The sequence below is a fragment of the Oncorhynchus clarkii genome, chromosome 27 (assembly GCF_045791955.1).
Source record: "Oncorhynchus clarkii lewisi isolate Uvic-CL-2024 chromosome 27, UVic_Ocla_1.0, whole genome shotgun sequence".
Taxonomy (NCBI): domain Eukaryota; kingdom Metazoa; phylum Chordata; class Actinopteri; order Salmoniformes; family Salmonidae; genus Oncorhynchus; species Oncorhynchus clarkii.
This window is the reverse complement of record NC_092173.1, coordinates 45,628,847-45,644,286: the sequence shown is the minus strand read 5'-3', so window position 1 is coordinate 45,644,286 and position 15,440 is coordinate 45,628,847. Positions and strand designations below refer to the sequence as shown.

Below are 15,440 nucleotides of genomic sequence, written 5' to 3'. Positions count from 1 at the left end.
TTGGAAGCAGGCACCAATATGGTTCCGTAGGTCCTATACTGTTGAATAAATGGTATTTCTGCTGGAAGCGGGCACCATGGTTCCGTAGGTCCTCTACTGAGAACTTATTTAGTTGTGCTGATAAATGAAACACCAGGATTTAAGCTTGTTATAAATAGACTACTGTAGGATTAAATATATGTCAACCAAGTACTCAGTAGGTAAGGATTGTAGCAAGTGGAGGGGATATCTTTCAGTATAAACAAGCATCCAAATGTATGATTCTGGAAGTTTGTTAGCCATAGAAATCATTGAAGTCAGGGGCGTTTTAAGACGATATAAAAAACGATATATGCCTAGATGTTTGGATGCCTGCAGTATCATGTTGAAGAAATTAGTTAAAACTGTTGAACCACTTCCTTTATTTAATCAACAGGAAATCGGTATGTTTATTCAGAATGACTGTATTGATAAAATTGTTAAGGCAACCCCAAAAAACATGTTTCAAAATTTATTCGGGATCAGTGTCCCCTTCCACGGGACGGTTGAGCTAACGTAGGCTAATCCCAGGACATACACATATCTGATATTGTCCGAAAGCTTAAATTCTTGTTAATCTAACTTCACTGTCCAATTTGCAGTAGCTATTACAGTGAAAGGAGAGGAGAGTGTACAATTTTTAATATAAAATGTTATTCATAAACAAATTAGGCATATTTGGGCAGTCTCGATACAACATTTTGAACAGAAATGCAATGGCTCATTGAATCAGTCTAAAACTTTGCACATACATTGCTGTCATCTAGTGGCCAAAATGCATATTGCACCTGGGCTGAAATATACATTATAGAATTTATCTTGCATTTCAATGATGATGGTACAAAAACAACACAAAAGAAGGGTTGGGTTTTCAGAACCCCAAAAGTAGTCTAATGTTGAGATCAGTCCCAACCCAAGGGACACGTGTGCATTTTGAATGTAGGGTCACTTTCAACATCCAGTCTAAAACACACTATGAAACATCTTTAGTGACTCAGAAACCTGAACGTTTTACTTTGTGAAAATATATATTTTTTCTCAAACATTTGCTTATGATTATAAATATCTATAACGTTCCATAATTGTTTTGAAAAACAACAAATCCATTCCATTTATTTAGAATAAGAGGATATACAATACATCTATTCAGTTTCTTGAAATATTTTAGCCTGAATACAAATAGGAATGCATAGAATCCTAGTCACCAGCCAGAGAACGCCCCTAAAGTTCAATACCCGTCTGTTTATGGTATAAGGGCTTGCTTCTGACAACAGCACTTATACATTCTCTCTTAAAATACCTCTAAGAACAATGTATCAGTTGGTGACAAAGTGTGTTTTAAGACCGTTACATAGGAGGATTAGAGAGAGCTGTGGTGACTGTGAGAGCAGGACGAAGACTAGCGAGAGCTGTGGTGACTGTTAGAGGAGGAGCAGGAGGAGGAGGACTAGAGAGAGCTGTCGTGACTGAGAGAGGACGATAAGGAGGAGGACTAGAGAGAGCTGTGGTGACTGTGAGAGCAGGAGGAAGACTAGAGAGAGCTGTGGTGACTGTTAGAGGAGGAGCAGGAGGAGGAGGACTAGAGAGAGCTGTGGTGACTGAGAGAGGAGGATCAGGAGGAGGACTAGAGAGAGCTGTGGTGACTGTGAGAGCAGGAGGAAGACTAGAGAGAGCTGTGGTGACTGTTAGAGGAGGAGGATTAGAGAGAGCTGTGGTGACTGAGAGAGGAGGATCAGGAGGAGGACTAGAGAGAACTGTGGTGACTGTGAGAGATGGAGGAGGACTAGAGAGAGCTGTGGTGACTGTGAGAGCAGGAGGAGGACTAGAGAGAGCTGTGGTGACTGAGATGAGGAGGACTAGAGAGAGCTGTGGTGACTGTGGGAGCAGGAGGAGGACTAGAGAGAGCTGTGGTGACTGTGAGAGGAGGAGTACTAGAGAAAGCTGTGGTGACTGTGAGAGCAGGAGGAGGACTAGAGAGAGCTGTGGTGACTGAGATGAGGAGGACTAGAGAGAGCTGTGGTGACTGTGAGAGCAGGAGGAGGATTAGAGAGAGCTGTGGTGACTGTGAGAGCAGGAGGAGGATTAGAGAGAGCTGTGGTGACTATGAGAGCAGGAGGAGGACCAGAGAGAGCTGTGGTGACTGTGAGACTAGGAGCAGGAGCAGGAGGACTAGAGAGAGCTGTGGTGACAGTGAGAGGAGGAGGATACTCAAGTGATACACACAGAGAGAACATATAGTCTGCATCCCAATTCTCTACACTTGCACTTCCACACTTCCTGTCATTTGATCTCAAAGTATTTAATTGGTGTAATCATTGCCTAGAGGGTTTCCACCGTGGTTAAATCTATGATGGGACTTTGGGAAAAGGGTGAAAAGACAATCGGGATGTAGAAATAGAGAACATAGAGTAGGCAAGACGGGTCACATGACCTCCTGGCATGGTTCCATTGTCCTTACATCAACTCAGTCTTCTTGGTCGATGGAGATTTGGGACATGGCTCCCCTCCCATTCATGTATATTCACCTTCTCATCAAGATGCTCAAGTTCGTCGTTTGTTCTTTTATACATTTCCTCCATATATTATATATTAAACATTCCACTATAATTGCTTTCCGTCCCAAACAATCCTATTCTTTCTCAACAACCTTTCTGCGTTGCATTCTGTAAATTCTGAGTCCACCAAACAGGAAGTGCAACAGGAAGTGACGTCATCCTCATTCGGGTGATTTGACCTGCTTTTTCTGTCCGTTGACAATGATCTTCAGAACGTTGGTGAGGTCCATCATCTTTCCCAACATCTCCATGATGTCTTGGTGGTCCCTGGCTCCTTCGATGAACTCCTCCAGAGTCAACTCACCTGGGAGGTGTGAACAATTCAAAAAATATATAGAACAAGATACACATTGGCTTCCTAGAGGATGGCAATTAAAATCATTAAGAAGCTAACTTAAACTCCACCCTCTAGAATACCTATCTGTGCTATGGGCAAGCTCACCCCGTTTCAATAAATGTACATCTCTAAATGTTGATCGTTCTTACCTTCGTTATTTATGTCAACCTTCTCATAGATGAGGGTCACAATCTCCTCCGTAGGAGGGTCATAACATCTGGTGATGTCCTGGATAGCCTGAAGTAATCAAAACAAAGAACAAAGAGCTGAAGTCACAGAGAATATCATTAGAAATAAGTGTTTTTATACTTTCATGTCATCCTCTGGGGTTCTGTCATCCTGTCATCCTCTGGGGTTCTGTCATCCTCTGTCGTCCTGTCATCCTCTGGGTTCTGTCATCCTCTGGGGTTCTGTCATCCTCTGGGTATCTGTCATCCTGTCATCCTCTAGGGTTCTTTCATCCTCTGGGGTTCTGTCATCCCCTGGGGTTCTGTCATCCCCTGGGATTCTGTCATCCTGTCATCCTCTGGGGTTCTGTCATCCTCTGGGGATCTGTCATCCTCTGGGGTTCTGTCATCCTCTGGGGTTCTGTCATCCTCTGGGGTTCTGTCAATCCTCTGTCATCCTGTCATCCTCTGGTGTTCTGTCATCCTCTGGGGTTCTGTAATCCTCTGGGTATCTGTCATCCTGCCATCCTCTGGGGTTCTGTCATCCTCTGGGGATCTGTCATCCTCTGGGGTTCTGTCAATCCTCTGGGGTTCTGTCATCCTCTGGGGTTCTGTCATCCTCTAGGTATCTGTCATCCTGTCATCCTCTGGGGTTCTTTCATCCTCTGGGGATCTGTCATCCTCTGGGGTTCTATCATCCTGTCATCCTCTGGGGTTCTGTCATCCTCTGGGGTTCTGTAATCCTCTGGGTATCTGTCATCCTGTCATCCTCTGGGGTTCTGTCATCCTCTGGGGTTCTGTCATCCTGTCATCCTCTGGGGTTCTGTCATCCTCTGGGAGATCTGTAATCCTCTGGGATTCTGTCATCCCCTGGGGTTCTGTCATCCTTTGGGGTTCTGTAATCCTCTGGGGTTCTGTCATCCTGTCATCCTCTGTGGTTCTGTCATCCTCTGGGGTTCTGTCATCCTCTGGGGTTCTGTAATCCTCTGGGTATCTGTCATCCTGTCATCCTCTGGGGTTCTGTCATCCTCTGGGGTTCTGTCATCCTCTGGGAGATCTGTAATCCTCTTGGATTCTGTCATCCCCTGGGGTTCTGTCATCCTTTGGGGTTCTGTAATCCTCTGGGGTTCTGTCATCCTGTCATCCTCTGGGGTTCTGTCATCCTCTGGGATTCTGTCATCCTCTGGCTATTCTGTCATCCTCTGGAGTTCTGTCATCCTCTGGGGTTCTGTCATCCTCTGAGATTCTGTCATCCTGTAATCCTCTGGCGTTCAGTCATCCTCTGGCGTTCTGTCATCCTCTGGGATCCTGTCATCCTCTGGGATCCTGTCATCCTCTGGGACTCTGTCATCCTCTGGGACTCTGTCATCCTCTGGGGTTCTGTCATCCCCTGGGGTTCTGTCATCCTCTGGGATTCTGTCATCCCCTGGGGTTCTGTCATCCTCTGGGATTCTGTCATCCTCTGGGGTTCTGTCATCCTCTGGGGTTCTGTCATCCTGTCATCCTCTGGGGTTCTGTCATCCTGTCATCCTCTGGGGTTCTGTCATCCTTTGGGGTTCTGTCATCCTCTGGGATGAGGACAAGTAATGGGACTTCCCACCATATATATATATATTTTTTTTACCAGTCATTTCCTTTCAATTCAGTGAAAGGAAGTGAACCAGTGCACACTTTAGGAGGAACTCCGTTACCCTATAAGAGCTTGAGTAGTCAGTAGCATTGTCCGATTGGTCCACTCTGAGATGTAAAGCGATAACTCCAGGCCCCAGAATATATCCTCAGATAGAGTCCGTTGACCGTTTGGACTGTTTGAAGGTATCAAGCCAATCCACAACAGTCAGTTACAGTTACGTTTTTTTATTTTTTTATAGCACTCTACTTTCTTAGTTCACCGTTCAAGCCTTAAAAAAAAAACTCTTATAGGAAATGTTTCCTCTAAACAAGATAAGACATTTTTTTGAATGACTGCGTCCTTGTGGTGACTTAAATAAGACCTCTAACAGGATAAATGTAAAAAATTAATCCAACTCAGAATTCTACAGTATCTTTTTCTGCTACATGATTTCCAGTGTAGCTAGCAAAGCAGCAGATTGATCGACAACATACAGTAGTGAGGGATGTATTTAGGTTAGGATTAGATTAGCAACCTTTTAGTTGTCCAGTTGTCGGCTATTTAAACCTTTCTGATCCCTTCACAGTTAATCTCTCTGAAGTCTATATTTCAGTGGCGATATAGAGAGTTTATAATGTTCCTCAAGGCTCTGAGCCTGATAAAGATGGCTGTATAAAAATCACAGCAACTAAATTACATAAATAATAAATAAATATAGATGCCCACCTTGAATATTGTCCCCATTTCATCTTGGTCAATCTTGCCGTTTCCGTCCTGATCGAACAGTTTGAAGTACCATTTCAGTTTCTGGTTGATTTCTCCTTTCAGCATCAGACTGACTGCTGCTATGTACTCTACGAAGTCTATATATCCATCCTGGAAGAGAGAGAGAGAGAGAGAGAGAGAAATATGATTGTTAGACAACAACAAAAAAGAGAATAGATACTTACTATAACTTTCTGGTTAACACCAACACCTAATGTAATTATAATATCCCAGTAAAGTTGTCTCTCAAGGATGCCTCTCACGGATGCCTCTCAAAGTTGTCTTTCACGGATGCCTCTCACGGATGCCTCTCAAGGATGCCTCTCAAGGATGCCTCTCAAGGATGCCTCTCAAGGATGCCTCTCACGGATGCCTCTCACGGATGCCTCTAACGGATGCCTCTCACGGATGCCTCTCACGGATGCCTCTCAAAGTTTCCTCTCACAGATGCCTCTCAAAGTTTCCTCTCAAGGATGCCTCTCAAAGTTGCCTCTCAAGGATGCCTCTCAAAGATGCCTCTCAAAGTTGCCTCTCACAATGGTCTATGTCAGGTTTACCCAGAGTGCTGAGGGTACGCCAAATTTCCAACGGGGCTATACATATGGGTGAGTTTTTTTCTCACTGCCAAAAAATAAAATTAAACCATCTAGTGTTCAGCGAAATAACAACACAATGTCAAATACAGGTAGCCTAGTCAAATAATTAACATCCAATCACATTAACCGAGAGGCTCTTGGGTACACTACAGCATCCACCGAGAGGCTCTTGCTGCCAAGGGAATGCCTGACAGCTTGAAAGACGTTTTGGACACTACAGTGAAAATTGTTAACTTTGTTAAAGCAAGGCCCCTGAACTCTCGTGTATTTTCTGCACTATGCAATGATATGGGCAGCGACCAGGTAACGCTTTTACAACATACAGAAATGCGCTGCTATCAAGGGGCAAAGTATTGACATGTTTTTTCAAACTGAGAGACGAGCTTGAAGTTTTCTTTACTGACCATAATGTTCACTTGTCTGACCGCTTGATGATGACGAGTTTCTCACACAACTGACCTATCTGGGTGATGTTTTTCTCACCTGAATGATCTGAATCTAGGATTACAGGAACTCTCTGCAACTATATTCAATGTGCGGTACAAAATTGAGGCTATGATTAAGAAGTTGGAGGTCTTCTCTGTCTACATTAACAAGGACAACACAAAGGTCTTTCCATCATTGTATGATTTTTTTGTGTGCAAATGAACTCAAGCTTACGGACAATGTCAAATCTGATATAGCGAATCACCTGAGTGAGTTGGGTGCGCAATTACGCAGGTACTTTCCTGAAACGGACGACACAAACAACTGGATTCATTATCCCTTTCATGTCCTGCCTCCAGTCCACTTACCAATATCTGAACAAGAGAGCCTCATCGAAATTGCAACAAGTGGTTCTGTGAAAATCAAATTGAATCAGAAGCCACTGCCAGATTTCTGGGTTCGGTTGCGATCGGAGTATCCTGCCTTGGCAAAGCTCTCTGTTAAGACACTGATGCCCTTTGCAACAGTTGGAGTCAGACGTTTACATACACCTCAGCCAAATACATTTAAACTCAGAGTAAAAATTCCCTGTCTTAGGTCAGTTAGGACCACCACTTTATTTTAAGAATGTGAAATGTCAGAATAATACTAGAGATAATTATTTTTTTCAGCTTTTATTTCTTTCATCACATTCCCAGTGGGTCAGAAGTTTACATACATTCAACTAGTATTTGGTAGCATTGCATTTAAATTGTTCAACTTGGGTCAATCGTTTCGGGTAGCCTTCCACAAGCTTCCAACAATAAATTGGGTGAGTTTTGTCCCATACCTCCTGACAGAGCGGGTGTAACTGAGTCAGGTTTGTAGGCCTCTTTGCTCGCACACCCTTTTTCAGTTCTGCCCACAAATTGTCTATAGGATTGAGGTCAGGGCTTTGTGATGGCCACTCCAATACCTTGACTTTGTTGTCCTTAAGCCATTTTGCCACAACTTTGGAAGTATTCTTGGGGTCATTGTTCATTTTGAAGACCCATTTGCGACCAAGCTTTAACTTTCAAGACTGATGTCTTGAGATGTTGCCTCAATATATCCACATAATTTACCTGCCTCATGATGCCATCTATTTTGTGAAGTGCACCAATCACTCCTGCAGCAAAGCACCCCCACAACATGATGCTGCCACCCCCGTGCTTCACGGTTGGGATGGTGTTCTTCTTGCAAGCCTCCCCCTTTTTCCTCCAAACATAACAATTGTCATTATGGCCAAACAGTTATATTTTTGTTTCATCAGCCATTTCTCCAAAAGTACAATGTTTGTCTCCATGTGCAGTTGCAAACTGTAGTCTGGCTTTTTTATGGAGGTTTTGGAGCAGTGGCTTCTTCCTCGCTGAGCGGCCTTTCAGGTTATGTCGATATAGCACTCGTTTTACTGTGTATATACAGTGGGGATAACAAGTATTTGATACACTGACGATTTTGCAGGTTTTCCTACATACAAAGCATGTAGAGGTCTGTCATTTTTTTTTATCATAGGTACACTTCAACTGCGAGAGACATTGTATGATTTTTAACCCCAAACACCAATCAATTCAGGTATTGAAGCACGTTGGCTAGGAAAAACTCCCTAGAAAGGCCAACACCTAGGAAGAAACCTAGAGAGGAACCAGGCTATGAGGGGTGGCCAGTACTCTTTTGGCTTTGCCGGGTGGAGATTATAACAGAACATGGCCAAGATGTTCAAATGTTCATAAATGACCAGCATGGTAAAAAAAAATAGGTCTGGGACAGGTAGCACGTCCGGTGAACAGGTCAGGATTCCATAGCCGCAGGCAAAACAGTTGAAACTGGAGCAGCAGCACGGCCAGGTGGACTGGGGACAGCAAGGAGTCATCATGCCAGGTAGTCCTGAGGCATGGTCCTACGGCTATGAAAATAAAGACCTGCACAAGCCTGGGATGGGCTACAGGACAATAGGCAAGCAGCTTGGTTAGAAGGCAACAATTGTTGGCGCAATTATTAGAAAATTGTCTGGGGCTCCATGCAAGATCTCACCTCGTGGGGCATCAATGATCATGAGGAAGGTGAGGGATCAGCCCAGAACTACACGGCAGGACCTGGTCAATGACCTGAAGAGATCTGGGACCACAGTCTCAAAGAAAACCATTAGTAACACACTACGCCGTCATGGATTCAAATCCTGCAGCACACGCTCAAGCCAGCGCATGTCCAGGCCCGTCTGAAGTTTGCCAATGACCATCTGGATGATCCAGAGGAGGAATGGGAGAAGGTCATGTGGTCTGATGAGACAAAAATAGAGCTTTTTGGTCTAAACTCCGCTCGCCATGTTTGGAAGAAGAAGAAGGATGAGTACAACCCCAAGAACACCATCCCAACCTTGCAGCATGGAGATGGAAACATCATTCTTTGGGGATGCTTTTCTGCAAAGGGGACAGGACGACTGCACCGTATTGAGGGGAGGATGGATGGGGCCATGTATCGCGAGATCTTGGCAAACAACCTCCTTCCCTCAGTAAGAGCATTGAAAATAGGTCGTGGCTGGGTCTTCCAGCATGACAACGACCCAAAACACACAGCCAGGGCAACTAAGGAGTGGCTCCATAAGAAGCATCTCAAGGTCCTGGAGTGGCCTAGCCAGTCTCCAGACCTGAACCCAATAGATAATCTATGGAGGGAGCTGAAAGTTCGTATTGCCCAGCGGAAGGTCTGGGTCAACAATAAGACAGGATGGTCTGGGTCAACAATAAGACAGGATGGTCTGGGTCAACAGTAAGACAGGAAGGTCTGGGTCAACAATAAGACAGGATGGTCTGGGTTAACAGTAAGACAGGATGGTCTGGGTCAACAATAAGACAGGTGTAACGGTTTTCTTGAAGTGAAGGAGAGGCGGACCAAAACGCAGCGTGGTGGTTATTCATGGTTCTTTAATATAGACACTATACATGAATAAACTAACAAAACAAGAAATGTGAAAAAAACAGCCCTATCTGGTGCAAATACAGAGACAGGAACAATCACCCACAAACACACAGTGAAACCCAGGCTACCTAAGTATGATTCTCAATCAGAGACAACTAATGACACCTGCCTTGACCACCGAGCCTGCCCAGCCCTACCTGGTTGCATGCTCCCGGTTGCCCTGCCAGTGCAGCGAGGTGGAATAGCCCGCACTGGGCTATGCAGGCGAACCGGGGACACCATGCGCAAGGCTGGTGCCATGTAAGCCGGCCCAAGGAGACGCACTGGAGACCAGATGCGTAGAGCCGGCTTCATGGCACTTGGCTCGATGCCCACTCTAGCCAGGCCGATACGCGGAGCTGGTATGTACCGCACCGGGCTATGCACCCGCACTGGGGACACCGTGCGCTTCACAGCATAACATGGTGCCTGCCCGGTCTCTCCAGCCCCCCGGTAAGCACAGGAAGTTGGCGCAGGTCTCCTACCTGGCTTCGCCACACTTCCTGTGTGCCCCCCCCCCAAGAAATTTTTGGGGCTGAATCTCGGGCTTCCATCCACGCCGCCGTGCTGCCTCCTCATACCAGCGCCTCTCCGCCTTCGCCGCCTCCAGCTCTTCTTTGGGGCGGCGATATTCTCCAGGCTGTGCCCAGGGTCCTTTACCATCCAACTCATCCTACCATGTCCAGTACTCCTCGCGCTGCTCCTGCCTGTTACCACGCCGCTTGGTCCTGTTGTGGTGGGTGATTCTGTGACGGTTTTCTTGAAGTGAAGGAGAGGCGGACCAAAACGCAGCGTGGTGGTTATTCATGGTTCTTTAATATAGACACTATACATGAATAAACTAACAAAACAAGAAATGTGAAAAAACCAAAACAGCCCTATCTGGTACAAAGACAGGAACAATCACCCACAAACACACAGTGAAACCCAGGCTACCTAAGGATGATTCTCAATCAGAGACAACTAATGACACCTGCCTCTGATTGAGAACCATACTAGGCCGAAACATAGAAATACCCAAATCATAGAAAAACAAACATAGACTGCCCACCCCAACTCACACCCTGACCATACTAAATAAAGACAAAACAAAGGAAGGAAAGGTCAGAACGTGACAACAGGATGGTCTGGGTCAACAGTAAGACAGGATGGTCTGGGTCAACAGCAAGACAGGATGGTCTGGGTTAACAGTAAGACAGGATGGTCTGGGTTAACAGTAAGACAGGATGGTCTGGGTCAACAGTAAGACAGGATGGTCTGGGTCAACAGTAAGACAGGATGGTCTGGGTTAACAGTAAGACAGGATGGTCTGGGTCAACAGTAAGACAGGATGGTCTGGGTTAACAGTAAGACAGGATGGTCTGGGTCAACAGTAAGACAGGATGGTCTGGGTCAACAATAAGACAGGATGGTCTGGGTCAACAGTAAGACAGGATGGTCTGGGTCAACAATAAGACAGGAAGGTCTGGGTCAACAGTAAGACAGGATGGTCTGGGTCAACAGTAAGACAGGATGGTCTGGGTCAACAGTAAGACAGGATGGTCTGGGTCAACAGTAAGACAGGATGGTCTGGGTTAACAGTAAGACAGGATGGTCTGGGTCAACAGTAAGACAGGATGGTCTGGGTCAACAGTAAGACAGGATGGTCTGGGTCAACAGTAAGACAGGATGGTCTGGGTCAACAATAAGACAGGATGGTCTGGGTCAACAGTAAGACAGGATGGTCTGGGTCAACAGTAAGACAGGATGGTCTGGGTTAACAGTAAGACAGGATGGTCTGGGTCAACAGTAAGACAGGATGGTCTGGGTCAACAGTAAGACAGGATGGTCTGGGTCAACAGTAAGACAGGATGGTCTGGGTCAACAGTAAGACAGGATGGTCTGGGTTAACAGTAAGACAGGATGGTCTGGGTCAACAGTAAGACAGGATGGTCTGGGTCAACAGTAAGACAGGATGGTCTGGGTCAACAGTAAGACAGGATGGTCTGGGTCAACAATAAGACAGGAAGGTCTGGGTTAACAATACGACAGGAAGGTCTGGGTTAACAATAAGACAGGAAGGTCTGGGTTAACAATAAGACAGGAAGGTCTGGGTTAACAATAAGACAGGAAGGTCTGGGTTAACAGGGTTCATAACTGAGTTATATGAAGATGAGCCATATGTCATATTAGTGAAGTGTTTCAACCTGAGCTACAGGATTAGAAAGTTCAAGGGGGCACAGTGGAGGATGGCATTCTGTGGTGAGCTGATGTGTGGTGAGCTGGTTAGCTGATGTGTGGTGAGCTGCTTAGCTGATGTGTGGTGAGCTGGTTAGCTGATGTGTGGTGAGCTGGTTAGCTGATGTGTGGTGAGCTGCTTAGCTGATGTGTGGTGAGCTGGTTAGCTGATGTGTGGTTAGCTGATGTGTGGTGAGCTGATGTGTGGTGAGCTGGTTAGCTGATGTGTGGTGAGCTGGTTAGCTGATGTGTGGTGAGCTGGTTAGCTGATGTGTGGTGAGCTGACGTGTGGTGAGCTGATGTGTGGTGAGCTGGTTAGCTGATGTGTGGTGAGCTGATTTGTGGTGAGCTGATGTGTGGTGAGCTGGTTAGCTGATGTGTGGTGAGCTGATGTGTGGTGAACTGGTTAGCTGATGTGTGGTGAGCTGGTTAGCTGATGTGTGTTTAGCTGGTTAGCTGATGTGTGGTTAGCTGGTTAGCTGATGTGTGGTGAGCTGATGTGTGGTGAGCTGGTTAGCTGATGTATGGTGAGCTGGTTAGCTGATGTGTGGTGAGCTGATGTGTGGTGAGCTGGTTAGCATTCTGTGTTTAGCTGATGTGTGGTGAGCTGGTTAGCTGATGTGTGGTGAGCTGGTTAGCTGATGTATGGTGAGCTGGTTAGCTGATGTGTGGTGAGCTGATGTGTGGTGAGCTGGTTAGCATTCTGTGTTTAGCTGATGTGTGGTGAGCTGGTTAGCTGATGTGTGGTGAGCTGGTTAGCTGATGTGTGGTGAGCTGGTTAGCTGATGTGTGGTGAGCTGACGTGTGGTGAGCTGATGTGTGGTGAGCTGGTTAGCTGATGTGTGGTGAGCTGGTTAGCTGATGTGTGGTGAGCTGGTTAGCTGATGTGTGGTGAGCTGATGTGTGGTGAGCTGGTTAGCTGATGTGTGGTGAGCTGGTTAGCTGATGTGTGGTGAGCTGATTTGTGGTGAGCTGATGTGTGGTGAGCTGGTTAGCTGATGTGTGGTGAGCTGATTTGTGGTGAGCTGATGTGTGGTGAGCTGGTTAGCTGATGTGTGGTGAGCTTATGTGTGTTAGCTGGTTAGCTGATGTGTGGTGAGCTGGTTAGCTGATGTGTGTTTAGCTGGTTAGCTGATGTGTGGTTAGCTGGTTAGCTGATGTGTGGTGAGCTGATGTGTGGTGAGCTGGTTAGCTGATGTATGGTGAGCTGGTTAGCTGATGTGTGGTGAGCTGGTTAGCTGATGTGTGGTTAGCTGGTTAGCTGATGTGTGGTGAGCTGGTTAGCTGATGTGTGGTGAGCTGACGTGTGGTGAGCTGATGTGTGGTGAGCTGGTTAGCTGATGTGTGGTGAGCTGGTTAGCTGATGTGTGGTGAACTGGTTAGCTGATGTGTGGTGAGCTGGTTAGCTGATGTGTGGTGAGCTGATGTGTGGTGAGCATTAATTAAGGCACATATTGGTGGTGAATGAGGTGAGTTTCTCTCCTTACAATGTAAGTGCTGTGAGCATCTTGAACAGGGCTATATTTAAGCGATAAGGCCTGAGGAGGTGTGATATATGACCAATATACCACGGCTAAGGGCTGTTCTTACACAGGACGCAACCTAGAGTACAGCCTGGACACAGCCCTTAGCCGTGGTATATTGGCCATATACCACAAACCCCTGAGATGCCTTATTGCTGTTATAAACTAGTTACCAACGTAGTTAGAGCAGTAAAAATACATGTTCTGTCATACCCGTGGTATACGGTCTGATATACCACGGCTGTCAACCAATCAGCATTCAGGGCTCGACCCCACCCAGTTTATAATAATACATGAATCAAATCAATTCACACTTCTTTGTTTAAGGGGTGGATCAGCTTAATATTGCGGAAAGATTGTTACTTCCATCAATGTAATTGTCTGCATCATTTCCAATCTCCCATATATTTTGGGGGGTAAATATATATATCCACATACATACACGCATGCATTCATATACACATATAGACAGACATACACATACCTATATATACATACTTTTAAAAGAATATCCCTTTATTATTATTCCCCACAAACCCTACCGCCGATCCCCCAATTGGAGTAAACTAATAAACACTTAGTCTTCTACCTTCAGTTTATACACATCTTACAGACACAATCTATTTTACAATTAGTTATATTTTGTTTGAGGTTAGTCCTTCCTCTATTGCTGATGTCCATCCAGTTTGATTTCTATTTGTAACTGTGCTACTTCACAACATTTCTGAACCTTTATACATTTTACTGTATGTTTTACATTGGTTATCTTGTTGTTATTAGTCCTACCCTTCAGCTCCATTCAACCCCTCCCATCTATCTCTTAACACCATCCATATTGGATTTCTATTTGCCATATATATTTCGACTTAATTAATTCATCTTTCTATCCCTGGTGGAACCGTGTCTTCGAAGAGAGAGAGAGAGAGAGAGAGAGAGAGAGAGAGAGAGAGAGAGAGAGAGAGAGAGAGAGAGAGAAATAGAGGGGGGACAGAGAGAGAGAGAGAGAGAGAGAGAGAGAGAGAGACAGAGAGGGAGACGGAGAGAGAGAGAGAGAATGAGGGTCTTCTTACCCCGTCCATGTCGAAGGTAAAGAAGACCTGGTCCACGTAGCTGCTAGCTTCTTCTGTCATCCCCTGCATCTCCAACATCGTCTTCAGCTCAAACAACGTGATGAGTCCCGAAGGAGACTCTTTCATAAACTTGTTGTACCAGTGGTGCATGTCCTCTGCCAGGATATCGTCCAGGTTAGACTCGTAGGCGCCCATACTTTCTTATTCCTACAGACACGTTCTGCTTCTGCCTAGGAGAGAGGTGTGGTGTGGGCCTTGGGGTCTGGGGCCTGCCTGCAGAGAGCGGAGCCGGAGGGAGGTGAGGCGTAGTGGAGAACAACACTGCAACTGGCTGACTCTTGCTGCATTGACTCTGTCTTAATCTACTTGAGTTAATTCCCCCCCCCCCCCCACACACACACACACACTCCCCCACACCCTTCCCCGGCTACTAAAAAAAGAGGTAACCCTATAATGGGATAACTGGACAGCTCTACCAAGAACCTGGGGACATCTAGGCTTCGCCGGTGTAAAGTGAGGGGCCCCATGATTGGCTCGTTGGACAGAGACGTCCCACCCAGAGAACCGTGAGGGGGAAGAACATTGGCTGAAGACCCTGGCACTACAGCTCTGGATTAGCATTTCTAAGGAATCTCTGAGCCCAACAAGGTCAAGTGTAGTCACGGAGCCCAAGTCACTGTGGCCAGACCTAATTTAGCTGCCGATGGACACAAGAACCCTCCCCGCCCATCTTGGTTGTGTAGCAACGGATCACATCCCACTGGGCACACACTAGTTTGAATCAACGTTGTTTTCCACACATTTCCACATACACAGATTTTCCCAATTGTCAAAACACATTTGCTGAAACCACATCGTAGGTATTCAAAACACTAAACAGACAACACAATAATTTGGGATCAAAATCATGTAAGACCTTGCTCAAAATGAAACTCTGCATACTAATGAGATATACACACACACGCACGCACACGCACGCACGCACGTGCGTGCACACGCACGCACGCATACAAACGTCAAATGAATCTAACTTGGTGACAACCGAGAACACACTAATGTGACATATTCAAAACACCACTATCAGCACCTATTTCAGTGTAAAGACTAAGACGTTGTTGTCATACTGTGTACTATTTGTGTTTTACTCAAACAAGAAAGGAACACAAAGGCAATTTTTT

The 15,440-nt window shown here is 45.8% G+C and overlaps 1 protein-coding gene across 1 annotated transcript; it reads right to left on the bottom strand.

Annotated features, from left to right (window-relative positions):
- Positions 1-384: 384 nt before the first annotated feature.
- Positions 385-14,576, bottom strand: LOC139386281 (guanylate cyclase activator 1C). The gene is made up of 4 exons (XM_071131777.1): positions 14,263-14,576; positions 5,416-5,565; positions 3,060-3,147; positions 385-2,877 (listed from the first exon to the last, which is right to left on the bottom strand). Exons 1-4 carry the CDS (start codon positions 14,455-14,457, stop codon positions 2,735-2,737), a joined length of 576 nt encoding a protein of 191 aa, XP_070987878.1. The 5' UTR covers positions 14,458-14,576; the 3' UTR covers positions 385-2,734.
- Positions 14,577-15,440: the final 864 nt, after the last annotated feature.

Excerpts from the sequence above, each read along its gene's own strand:
- LOC139386281 (XM_071131777.1), bottom strand. The coding sequence starts at position 14,457 with ATGGGCGCCTACGAGTCTAACCTGGACGATATCCTGGCAGAGGACATG. Across the intron at positions 3,148-5,415 it reads AAATGGGGACAATATTCAAG|GCTATCCAGGACATCACCAG; the intron begins GTGGGCATCTAT and ends TGATTACTTCAG. Across the intron at positions 2,878-3,059 it reads GGTTGACATAAATAACGAAG|GTGAGTTGACTCTGGAGGAG; the intron begins GTAAGAACGATC and ends CACACCTCCCAG.